The sequence below is a fragment of the Lutjanus erythropterus genome, chromosome 1, assembly GCF_056507025.1.
Source record: "Lutjanus erythropterus isolate fLutEry1 chromosome 1, fLutEry1.hap2, whole genome shotgun sequence".
NCBI classification, from domain to species: domain Eukaryota; kingdom Metazoa; phylum Chordata; class Actinopteri; order Lutjaniformes; family Lutjanidae; genus Lutjanus; species Lutjanus erythropterus.
Window position 1 is genome coordinate 39562800 of NC_139317.1, and position 12966 is coordinate 39575765.

Genomic DNA, 12966 nt, shown 5'->3' on the forward strand with positions numbered 1-12966 from the left:
TTGTTGTGTTTTCTTCCTACATATACAAGTGTTCCAGAAATGAACTCTCTGATTCCCTCTGGAGATTCTGTGCAAATGGATTGAAGCGTTGATATGAAAACAGTGTGTGGAAGATACATGGTCACATGATGTCTGAGGCACAATAACATAAAGGGACATCCAGAAGCCTGAAGTGATCTCAAACCCCTTTAACACCAGTGTCCTGAGTACAGACCTGGACGGGAAAGCACACCGGCCACAGAGAGCGGATTTTTATTATAAGTAAAGTGGCAGCTGGTGGTCATTTCCCATCTGGGCGAGAACTCAATAACACGACTGAATCAAAGCTACGTCAACCCCAACATTCATACACACTAACACACACGCAAACACACAAGGAAGCTTTACTCCCTTCCTTCATTACCACATAACTGTTATGAACCACAATATTTTAACAACAACCCAACAACAGGCCAACCTACGAAGCACTTCACAACTTACCAACCAATTACATACCAGACAGCCATCTACAGTAACCAATCAGAGGATGATCCTGGGCTTTAAGGCCAGACAATAAATACAAAGATAATAACTAGACTATGGTGATATATCTTCTCCTCATCTCATTATTCAACTCCAACTTTATAGTTTCCTCTTTTAAAAAATATCAATGGAGTGACTTTTTTCACCCAAAAATATTCCAACCTTTACTCCAAACATCTTCTTCAAGGCTAACATGACAAAGTGCCACATTTTTTTTAAGGAATTGTACTGCTTCATATTAAAAATATATTGGCCACTCCAACCAAAGCGCTCACTTTAGTTTCTTTGTCTGGGATTAAAAAACAAAACTATTGAATTCCAATCTAGTATACAGTAAGATAGAGCGTGTTAGATAAATCAATTGATCATTTACAGGTAAATTTACAATGCTAATAGCAGCATGGAATCATTTGTGCAATATTTATTAAAAATAAAAAGGCTTTATCAATTTTCATGCGATAAATGCATGTGTACAAGCATTTAAATATAAATAGTAAATTCACGCCTCTTGAGTAAGAAGACGCATGATAAAAAGAAAGGAAAAATATAAAGATGATAGTGTTTGGATGTACTGAGTGCGTTTACATGCACACAGTAGTCCAGATAATATATTCATAAGCATGCATCGTCAAATCAGCTCATCAGAAATCTGTTGAGATTCCTTAGTATACATGGATAAATGAATGTTACCATAGAAGCAGCTTACAGGCTGCAAAACCTGCCTCAGTGGACATCAATAACATATCAACTGGCGTGGTCAGGTTCGTCATCATCAGGATATGAACAGAGCTGTTTGTGAAAGAGACACGGTACTAAAGGATACCAAATAATGATGAACTTTTCCATCATCAGCACATGCCTGTTGCTCACTTGGTGAGAGAGCATCACTCTGAACTCAGAACAACTCAAACACTTTACACTGACCTCAGTCTGGTTTGTTAAAGGGGCACTCCCATGATTTAGTCTCACAAGCCAGAGACAGATTAAAAAAAACAAAACAAATCACGATCAAAACAAAGCAGCCTGACTTTTCAGGGTGTATGACTATGGGTTAAACAGTAGAACGTCCATCTATCATAATGCAATTATATCATTTTTTTGTTAGACGTTCCCTCTGTAATATGTCAATTTCCTCATTCTCCATATGCCCAGTTTGAAACACAGGCTTGGTGACCAGAGGGAGAAGGTAACCCTGATGTAGGATTGGGCGATATGATGGTTTATACCGTGTGACGGTAAAAATGTGACCACTGGTAGAGATTTGAGAATACCGTTTCTACTGCAGGAGCTGTATCTCATAAATCTCGCTGCCTCACAGGGTAACATGATTTGGGCAGCAGGACTGCTTAACACATTCTCACATGTCGTGAGAGTGACAGCTGGTGGCAGTAATGCACCTCTAAGCTGGTTTGCCACACGCTGCAGAAGTGGAGAGTGAAGCTGTAAATACAGATGATAGGTGTATAATAGAACTATATACAGTGTTGCCAGTCAGCCATGCTTCCAATTTTTCCCAGTGGCCACTGGGGGGATTGTAGCAAGTAATTCCCTTTGGCCCAAAAAGCACTTTCCCCATAAGACACAATTATAATTGAAACATCTGTAAAACTGACAGGACACCTCAAACTGTAAACAAGGTGAAGTATATATTATGAATTTTTGACCCATGGAGATTTTAAATTTGTAAAACTTTCCTAGAGCCATGGAAAGCAACGTAAAAAATCTGCAACATCATTTCCATGTAACGTCCATTTGTCAGTGGGGCCAGCGGGCGAAACACTACTGCACATATTCAGTGGGCCGCATACTGTGGAAGTAAACAAGGAAGCTCGAAACCTTCTTGGCAAATGCGACGGGTGAGCAATTCTAATTGGACTGACTGAATCTCGTATCCAGTTCTTAATAATAGATCTGTGGTACAGAGCAGGAGGCACCCAACCAGGCTTGTACCTGTTAAACTTCAAACCTCTAACACTTGAAATGATTTTTCTCATTTGGAACCTTAAAGCTTCCATTTTGAAAGAATGTTAGTTTTACTGTTTTAAGTCTTAGTTTTTAACTTAATGTGATGACGCACAGTGCATTTATATATACATTTTTTATATAAAGCATTAGCAGGATAGAAAATTACATATACAGCGATATAAGATTTTGACCATATCGCCCACCCCTACCCTGATGACATCATCTGGTTCATTTCTCAGACTTCATAAAGCTCCCTTCAAAAGGACAGATGACATTATACAACTGTTTTCGCTGAATAAATGTGTAAATTTGGTGGAGTGCCCCTCTAATGCATGGAAAAACGCTGAGAACATTCTTCATGACATATAGTATGAAACAGTGCTGTGGTGTTCTGCCAATGCTTTCCCAGCAGTTCATAACCCTTCAATAAAAAACAAAAAAATCCCAAAGTCTGACATATCATCTTGTATTCTCTTCAACAGACGTGCCAGGAATGTTCAGTCAGAACCTGCTGTTGTGTTGATTACTTTCCCAAAACGTACAGTTCTGTCTCCCAGTTTTGTCAGTCGTTTAGAAACTAAAGATAAAATCTCTTTTTAAAAACAGATCAAATGCATAGAAGCAAATCGATTCTCTTCTGAAGCGTGAAACACCCAGCAGAAAATCAGCGTGTCCATCTCACTTTCTGTTCCTCAACACATACACATGCCTATTTCCCACCAACTCAACACCAGACTCTAAACAGCGCCTCCTGGTGTCCAAATGTCAGCCTCAGAGGACAACCAGCAAATCTGTTCCAAGAACAGGCATCAGATTGAGAAGATACTCTAGTTTTCACATTACTAGTTGGTTCGAGGAATCTGTTTACACTCATCTACCTCACCACTCTGCAACGTGACCACAGACACTGCTCACATACAGATGCTTATTATCCAACGTCTCCAGTGCAAAATCGACTTTTAAAGCCTCCCAGTACGAACAACTTGCTCCCGTAGTGGCTTTGTCCAACAAGGACATGACTTTTCCTGCTTTACAAATAAAATTTTCAACATCAACACGACTACAACAATATGAACTCAACTGTGCAGGCACTGTACAACATTTACAAACACACACACAAAACACACACGCCCCTCCTTGTCTTTTTCCCCTCTGCAGTCCCTGAGATCACCTCACACTTAGCTCAAGGCATTCAGACAGAAATTAAATATACAGACAAACAAATGCAAACCAAGCCATGGTGAAGGCACATTCTGGGAGGATCTATCTTCAAAAGAAAAGAGAAGGAGTCCAGGAGGAGGAGGCGCATCTCAAACAATGAGTCAAAGTGTCTGTCTGCAGACAGCAGCTGGAGCAGGGGATTATGGGACATAGAGAGTAGAGACGTCATATCCAGGGATGCAAACATGAGTGTGGGTGAAAATCACTGCATGACTGGCATAGTTTGAGGTTTATGTCACTCTGAGCTCCAATTTTCAAAAATCTAATTTGACCCATTTCCTCATTCACAAAGAAGACATATTTAGTGAGTGAATAAGAAATACCAAGGAAACACTAAAGACAATTCAATACTCTCCATTTAAATTTTTAGCTTTTCACAAGAATGTGGTTACATATGAGAATGCCCATACAGTATATTTTGATCTTTTCTAGCTATGACTAGTAGGAATACCCATCGTTATGTATGGTGAAGAGAGAAAAAAACAGAGGTGGCAAATAAATCCATCAGCTGATGGAAAAAAACAAGGGCTTTTCATTTAAAACACATTTTTCTGCACTCTAAAATGAGCCTCAAGTTTAAAATTAAGTTGCAGAAAAAGCAAAAAAGTGACTCTTGCTTAAAGTGTGACTAGTTTGCATCCCTGTATATCAGCTCAGAAAGCATCTCTGAGGCAGATCATCCAACCTGCAGCGTCCGATCCAGACCCTGCAGAGCTCCGACAACCCAAACACGATAAAGTCTGCACTGGCTTCCATTTGCTCTCAGCAGTCTTCCCATTGACCGCCATTCATTTATCTTCCCACATGATAAATAGTCCTTCCATGGACTTTTATAAACTCTGCATAGTCTTTCATCAACTCACTTGCTTTCTTCCTCTTCTTCACTGTATTTATTATTTTTTTATCCATTACCTATGAATGGATGTAGTGAATGTAGTTCCACATTGTAAAAGGGTCGGCAGTATGTCAGTTCTGATGTGAGAGCCTGTTGCATAGCTGGGAGGAGAAGAAGAAGAGGAGGAGGAGGGCTGTGGGGAGTTCATCTCTCCCATCCAGCTCCTGGTTTCCCTGTCTCAACTGCTCCAGGACTTGCGGTTCTCCCCCCGGCGGCCGACAATGGCTTCTCCTCGCAGGACGGGGACGTGGGCGGGAGCGTTGAACTCTCCCGTGCGCCGACTGGTCCGTTCGCGGCAGGTCAGCCGGTCTGGACGAACCAGCACCCCGTAACCCGGTTTACAGTGGAAATATCGATGACCTCCGACTGAACCGTCATTTTTACCTGTAGTAAGAAAAAAAAGGTAATCACCACCAATCAGAATCAGTCATTCAGCACTATAATGTAGTCTGATTATTCAGAAATTATTTGTCACTATTACAAAAGTACTATACTGTATAGAGTATTGTGTATAGTATAGTGTGATTATTGTTTTAAATGACCATACGAGAGCAAGCATATGACACTTTCCTGTGGCCAGAACAACCACGCCCCCTTTTAAGTGAAAATAAGTATAAATAAAAAAGTGCCAGTGCCAAATTGAAAAACACTAGTGGCACCATACCCTAAAACTGCTGCATCACATTTTGTCAGCAATCTCTAGAATTTGTCAGCGAGTGGGAGGTCAGGGTTTAAATCATGTAGTGTGGCCTTGGCTTAAGTGATATGTATTGCAATTGACCCTGTAGATAAATTAGTGATGGAGCAACTTAAATTTTTACTGGTGAAAAAATACTTCCCTACCATAAAACACCTGCTTTTAGAATGGAGTTTGGTTTAACAGTCTTTCCACTTGAAACACTGCCAGGAGCAGAGGGTATTTTACTGTTAATAATTCACACAAATTCAGCTGGCCTACCTTCTGCTAATGAACCACGTAAACAGCATAAAGTACTGTAGGTAGTGGGGGTAAAACAGAGCTGTTTTCTATTTCTCTCTGCTTGTAGTAAGAAGCACAAATGGTGGCTCCATTTCTCAACAACAATGTAATTCATTTACAGTAGCGTCAGATTGAACAGGCTACCAAAACAGCTATGTGTCAGCAAGTGTCTTAATGACAAAAAAAGTTAAAGATGTTATTACCTGAAGGCTCAATAACATAATATTGTTATACATGTCAGTTTCCTCCACTTTGATGGAGGCAAACAGAAAAGACATTCATTGTAACTTATTTCTTTATTTTTTTTTCTGTGGACATCAAAAAATGTTTGCCTTACTGGCCATACTGCTTAAAAGCTCTATGGTATTCTTATTTTATGCTAAAAAATTCCATTTATCGCAAGTCAAATTAAAGAGGGTGCTTTCACCCAAAAAGAGGTGTGGCATTAAAATTGACACTTGAGGAAGCAGTTACTCATGTATTTGTGTGAACTGACCCTTTTCAGTTGTGTACCTACCTACAGGTGTGTCCAGCTCCACCCCGACCCACACTCCCTCAGCAAACTGCGTCGTTCCCACGTAGCGCACTGTTCCGGCCTTATTGCTTCCTACTGTAACATACGCCCCTTCTGTCAGCCAATTTGGCAGTGTGTCTTCATGGCTACGCTCTTCGTCGTCCACAAAGATCTCCAGCCTCTCAAAGCCTTCACCTCCTCCTCCTGAGTTGACCAGCTTGTGTTCGGAGACGGAATTTTCCGCAGTGATGTTGTTGTGATTGGCTGAGCTATGGGAAGCAGGTGGAGCAATGACGGCCATCTTGGCGCCACACTGAGAAGAAGAGGTCACAACATCGTTCTTGTCAGCACCTTGCTGCTGGGTGTTTGTGGGTAACGTAATCTCAGTGGCCAGGAGGGAGGAAGACGAGGAGGAGGGTTGGAGGACGTCAGACAGGGTAACCGTAGAAACACTACTGGAGAAGTACCCGCTCGATGACTGGCTGAGGGGGCTGAGGGGGGTAGTGTCATGCGGGTCATGCACAGGAAGAGGAGGGACTTCTGGGAACTCTGCCCGTCTGTCTTTGGCCGGGGGCCGCAGAATAGGAGTCTACAGGAGACCAATTGTTGCCACAGGAACGGAGGGACAGACGAAAGCATGCAGACAAGGCAAAACAACAAAACAATAATCAGCAATAATAAACAACTTCCCCCAAAAATGTTACAATCATCCTTTGGACCAATCATTTGCTAGAAAGTTGAAGGACTATTTGCATCATCTGCTAATGTTTCCTTTTGACATTTGCAGTCACATTCTGCTTGACTGCACAATTAATGCAGTCGCCCTTTGGGCTAATAAGTAAATCCATGAAAAGGTCTCAAAACCATATATAATATACATATATTTTATTTTTACTGCAGAAACAATGAAAAAACAGGTCGACTTCTAAGGGGAAGGTAGACAGAGACACAATCTCACCGTCTCCACCTTGACTCGGCTGTCGTCTCCTCCTGATGTCACGATGCGAGGAACATGCTGCTGAGTAACAATAAACAAGGTCATGACAAGAAAACAAGGACACGTCTCACTGCCAGAGCTTGACATGTACTAGTTGAACCAATATAGCATAATTTACAAGAGAAGAGAAAATGCCCAACGAGGTGTCCATTTTCTGGAATTAACTGCCTCTGCAGGGTCCATTAATTCCTGATTCTAGACACAATGAAGGGCATTATCCTACTTACACCAAAAAAAAAACATCCATAACTCCATGACCCTGAGAGTCTGACTACCTGAAACAATCATTACCATCCCGTAAGGTTCTTATGCAGTGTAAACACTGTCAACAACTCCAGTAAACAGGACAAACCTTAGATACAACTTGGCAATGGAAGATATTTCTAGTCAATTAGGCTCACTGAACTCTTTGGCTCAGCTATCAGCCAGAAAGCAAAGCAAAGCAAGATCTGATAAAATTGTGTACAGTTGACAAACAGAATCAGAATCGAGCATTCACCCAGACCATTGTATAGCACTTATTATATATATGTAATACAGTATAAGTTAGATAAAGGCCCAAGTATTTGGGGCTGCACTGAGCTCTACTACACCGTCTCTGCTGACCTGCTGGTTGTGCGGCGAAGGTCTCAGCTCCTTCTTGTCATCTCGTGCTGGAAACAGAGACTTGAGCAGTTTGGGCATCTGAGGAACCAGCGCCTTAACTGAAAGATAAGAGGCAGCAAGTCCTGAACGCCCTGGGGGGGGGGGTGGAGAAGTGAGAGAGGAGGAGAAGGAGGAGGAGGCAGAAGTGAGGAAGGAGGCAAGGAAAGAGGAGCAGGTGTGGGAAGCAGAGGAGGTGTGAAAGATTAAGACCAGAAGTTGAAAGCGAGTCCAGGAAAATGGCAAAAACCGCAACACAGTGATAGACTGACAGGAGAAGACATCAGCCAGCCAAAAGACACACAGATGGTTGATTTAGCTATTACAATGTGATTTTAAAAAAACAAATCACTAATCACACTAAACAGAAATGAATATTAAAAAAAGAATTAATTCTGTTCATTTTGTGAACGGAATTAATCAAAAGCACGTCACAGTAGCATGAATTCTGACATGGGCAAATCACTATGAGAGAAATATTCAGATTGATCAGAGCACAGCAACAGACCAGACACTGAAAAGCTTAGTAATGAATATGACAAGAGAGAAGGTTACACTATGTTAGATGATAAAAGATGGAAGGAGAGGTGAAGCAAAGCAAGGAGTCTGCTTAAGTGTTATTAAGAGCAGCATGTAGGAGAAATGGATACACCCATATGGAAAAAATAAGAGAGAAGGATGAAAGAACTGGTAAAAGAGTGAGACTTGGGAGTATAGAGGAAATGTGACAAAGAATGTATGACAGAGAAGAGAGGAGAGGCAGAGAGGAGAGAGGAGGGGGATATTTACCTTGCTCTGGTTCCTGGTTCTGTGGTGGCGTCATGCCGAAGGGAGTTGGGGATGACGAAGGGGAGGTGGAGTACGTGGAGGGGGAAGAGGCGGGCCGGGGTAGGGTGCGGTGGAACTGAGAAGGCATGAAGATGTCCTGCTGACTCTCCCATCGACCCTGAAACAGACACACGGAGAGATGAGAGGACATTGGTTTGAACATAATATTAATATAATACTAAAAACATGTACATAATATGTATTCAACATGTGTGCAATAAGCTGACATCTTCTGGTCAGTTCGTCAATATTCTGACCAACCAAATTCTCATTGGCCAGACAATCATTCGTGTTACTTTCATAGGAGAGAAGAGTGTCTTAATCCATTATTTTTTGGGGGTGGGACATAAGCAGCCCTGATGCATTTTATTTCCAAGTGTCTATTTATGAAACATTTACTCTGCTCCAAACTACCTGACACGGTGTCAAAGTACCGGCACAAATCGTTACATCAGTCCTCAGCCTCAGAAGACAGTAGAGCTGAGTGGATAAAAGCTTTATTTCTGTTGAAAACATGAGTGGATTTTACTCCACCAGACTACTTTCTCAACAAGAGCCAGTATTGGTTCAAGCTCAGTGGTGGATCAATACTGGCTGTCTGTGACCTGACTTCAAACTCGAAACCTGTTAGTTTTGCCATGTTTTATGTTGTTTGTAGTGTTTATTTTATAGCTTATCCTTAGTTTGCGTTAGCATGTTGTTGCTAACGTGGATGTTCCCACAAGCTGAGGTGATGTTGGACTAATGTTGTAATATTGAAGAACAGTCAAGAGAAATGTGTGAATGTTAAGCATGAGCTGTGTTAGCTTTGTTGTTGTTTGGAAGCTAGTTCTGCTCTGTGACCCTCATCGCTGGCATGTGTTGCTGCTGTGTATAAATTTACTTGACAGACTTGCCCTGAAGGTAATGGCATAGCTACGTGTGGAAAAGAAACTGTCAAACCACAGGAATTCATTCACTTGGCAACACTGTGTAAGTTTGATTAGTACAATTTAGGCTAGTTGGTAGAGAGCACACAATTTAGTTAATCTAGACATAATGTGCAGTTTTTCACCCCATCCATCAATCGACTGGTTGAAGGGTAGGCAGAATTTCAGTCAACCAATATTTTCTTTGGACTACAGCCCAAATGTGCAACATAAGTCATGTACATGATATTTAGTTAATTCAAGTTTCACATTTTCTAATATAAACACTGAGTGGCAGATAGGTAGGTAGGTGTTTTTATTTACTTTCATCAGACTGCCACTGGATCCACAATTGTTAAAAATAGTCACCATATACGAGACAGAGACAAAAAGTGTCTGTTACCTTGTCGTCCAGCAGGCAGGTTGTGGACAGGTCTTGTCTACTTCCAGACAGCTGAGGATAGATGGAAAGAGTAAATTGAGAGAAATCAATATTATATTATAATTTATTGTACAGTATAATGGCGTTGTATAGGTGTTTTACCCTGTGGACAGAAGGAGAACTTAGACTCCGTCTGTTACTCCTCCCTCTGTTTGTCAGTTGCTCCTTCACTGCCACCTCCTAAAACACACAGGGGGCATTTTCAACACTTTTGAAAGTAAAAGAAGTGGAAAGTGAAAACAGAAAAACAAATGACAACTTTGATAAATTTTATATTTTGACAAACCATAATGTCCTGGGCTACTATGTGAGTTAGAACCTCACGTGGATCTATTTTCTATCAACCCAACATTATTTATATCTCTATCAGTTTCTCCACCTACCTGTCTGAGTCTGTCAAGAGTCAGGATGTTCTCCAGACTGAGGACACTGCGGAGGTATTTCTCAATTGCAGCCTCGTCATCAGCTGACTGGCTGTTGTGTGCGTTTGCAGCGAGTCGGGCTAGCATCTCCCTGTCTTCAGAACCAGGGGCATCCTGATGGGATAAAATAAAAGATATGCGTTTAATAACTCTTTTCCTGCTGCACAACATTAAGAGCTTAGTATTTACCCACAATCTTACCCCGGGGATGTTGGAGACCACCTCAAAGGTGACCCCACAACCAGGTATGGTGCTGCGGGTTGACATCCTCCTGAGAAAGTTGTGGGCGAAACCCTGGCGGCCCGGGTTAACGTTGACGCAGATCCTCTTTCTTAAGACCAGCTGCATGTCGGCAGGGTGGCTAAGCTGAACCACCACACGAACGGTCAGGTATACCCGCTGCTCTGGCCACGCTCCCCCACGACTCAGCTGGGGACACTCATGGACGGTTGAGTCCCATGATGCCTCCGCTTTAACCTTCAGGGTCAGACAAATGCAGCTGATTGATGAAATAGTTCCCCAAATGGAAACCAGAAATCCCTTAGAAAAATAACCTCTAGCAGTGTCCATCCTCACCTCTCCATCGTAGTGTTTGACTATCTGCAGGTCAAAGAAGTCGTCCTCATCCTCTCCACTCAGGGTGGCATCCCAACCTCCAGCCTCAGGAACCTCAAACTGGTCTGGAGAGCTGAGGTCATCAGCTGAGAAAAACAACAGAAAACATTGTAAATAAGCCTTGAAGTAGAAAAACCTGAGGAAGCATACGTAATATTCAGCAAAGAACTAACATACGTTTGAGGTTGAGGAAGATGACAGGAATATGAGTCTCCATGCCTGGCAGAGGAACCCTGTGAACAAACATGCAATACAAACTGTGATCAACATATATATTTGTCTATGAAGGCAAGTTGAGGCAGTCACAAGGAACTAGAGCCTGACTGACTTTTGGGGCTGATGCTGTTAACGATATAAGGGTTTCAAAAAACTCCTCTGGTATCCATATGTACTTAACAAACACATGACAGAAATATGTAATGGAGGCAGGATATTTTTCAGTTTAAAATGAATTGTCCAAAATGATATCAAGGACAAAAAGCACTTTTTTAAAAAAAAAAGAAAAAAGAAAGCAAAAATGATGTACTGAACTTGAATCAAGAGAATATATCAAATATGCCTAAGATCCTGCCTGTAAAACTAAAAAATAAAAACAATACAAACCAAAATCAAATAAATTAAAATGAGACACACAAACAGACATCCTGCCATGTGTCATACCATTCAGCAGGTGCTCCAGGAATGCCGCTGCCAGCAGAGGGCACCATGACAGAGTTTCTCTCCTCTGTCAGAGTCAAGCGCCACTCCAGCAGCTGGGCCTCCCTCTCCATGTCATCCTCTGTCTTTTCTGTGAACATGACAATAATAAAACATTAAACACATTCTACAACTATGATCCTGAGAATTACAATGTTACAGTGTGTGTGTGTGTGTGTGTGTGTGTGTGTGTGTTACCTGCTTTGCTGACTAAGCTCTGTAGGTGCTGGTCGAGGTATTCCTGCCTCTTGGTGAGAGCAGCTAACCACTGCCCCCGCAAACGTTCCAGGTCTCTTTCCTGTACAACAAACCAGTCACTTAATCATCTTAAGTTCAACTGAAAGTCAATGTAAGACATACTGAAAGACGCAAACAGACGGCAGAGTGAGTTGTATTGAACTGCTCTACCTGATAACTGTCCATCTCATCTCCTTCCTGGTTTGTCGTAGTGTTTCTGATCTCCACACAACCCACTGACACTGCAAGCAGTATTTCTGCTATCAGAGGCATGGTGCCTGAGTCTTGAACTGAGCGCACGTCCACCTGGATTCGCCTTGACTGACCCTGAAGATGAGGACAGGGAGGAGGTGGTGCATAATGGAGACATTTTGAATAGACAGCATTAGCTTGAAAGTTGATCTATGGATTAGTTGTCTGCAATTACATGAATCACCACCCATTTTGAGAAATGATTAGTCATTTGAGTAATTTTTTAAGAAGAAATTCTCTGATTTCAGCTTCTCAAATGTGGAGGTTTATTCAGGCCTCTATGACAGTAAATTGAATATCTTTTGTGATTGGGCTGATTCCTACCTGCCGAAGCTGGAAGATTCCTCCCGTTCGCACATCTCTAGCCGGAACCACTTCCACCGGGACAAAGTCTCCATTCTCGTTTATCTCCAGGATTTGAATCCACATCTCCAGGCGACGTGTTACCTCACTCCACCTACAGAAAGCAACATTATTTGCATATCTAGGCAACACAGGTGCACTGGTTTTTATTCAGTTAATTGGAAACTAGTCTTGCCGAAATTTGTAAGACTCTGATGTGTGTGTCTACCTGTCTCGCAGTGTGCGTGTCTTGGCCTGGATGATGCTGAGGTCCCAGAGTGCAGGGTTTCTTCCTGAATCAGCCTGTCTGTGTCCATACACTTCGATGGCAACCGCCCCTTCAGTCAGGTATTCAATGAAATCCTCCGTTACGGACACTGCCAGCTCCTACAGCACCAAATAAAGATCAGTCTTAAACCATCAACATAGAAATGACCAGATTTTATATAAATATTTGCTTTTCTACTCCCTATGTGTCAGGTTAACACA

The 12966-nt window shown here is 42.0% G+C and overlaps 1 protein-coding gene across 1 annotated transcript in view; it reads right to left on the bottom strand.

Annotated features, from left to right (window-relative positions):
- Positions 1 to 3039: 3039 nt before the first annotated feature.
- kif13ba (kinesin family member 13Ba) overlaps positions 3040 to 12966 on the bottom strand; it is a 48199-nt gene continuing 38272 nt past the window's right edge. Inside the window, exons 24-39 of the mRNA XM_084721731.1 lie at positions 12707 to 12864; positions 12460 to 12592; positions 12055 to 12210; positions 11845 to 11944; positions 11611 to 11737; positions 11128 to 11183; positions 10912 to 11036; positions 10537 to 10812; positions 10297 to 10449; positions 10016 to 10093; positions 9875 to 9925; positions 8525 to 8681; positions 7700 to 7830; positions 7055 to 7111; positions 6100 to 6685; positions 3040 to 4987 (exon numbers count right to left, since the gene is read on the bottom strand). Of these exons, the coding sequence (XP_084577857.1) occupies positions 4782 to 4987; positions 6100 to 6685; positions 7055 to 7111; positions 7700 to 7830; positions 8525 to 8681; positions 9875 to 9925; positions 10016 to 10093; positions 10297 to 10449; positions 10537 to 10812; positions 10912 to 11036; positions 11128 to 11183; positions 11611 to 11737; positions 11845 to 11944; positions 12055 to 12210; positions 12460 to 12592; positions 12707 to 12864 (2550 nt within the window). The 3' untranslated portion in view covers positions 3040 to 4781. The remainder of the gene's footprint in view (positions 4988 to 6099; positions 6686 to 7054; positions 7112 to 7699; positions 7831 to 8524; positions 8682 to 9874; positions 9926 to 10015; positions 10094 to 10296; positions 10450 to 10536; positions 10813 to 10911; positions 11037 to 11127; positions 11184 to 11610; positions 11738 to 11844; positions 11945 to 12054; positions 12211 to 12459; positions 12593 to 12706; positions 12865 to 12966) is intronic.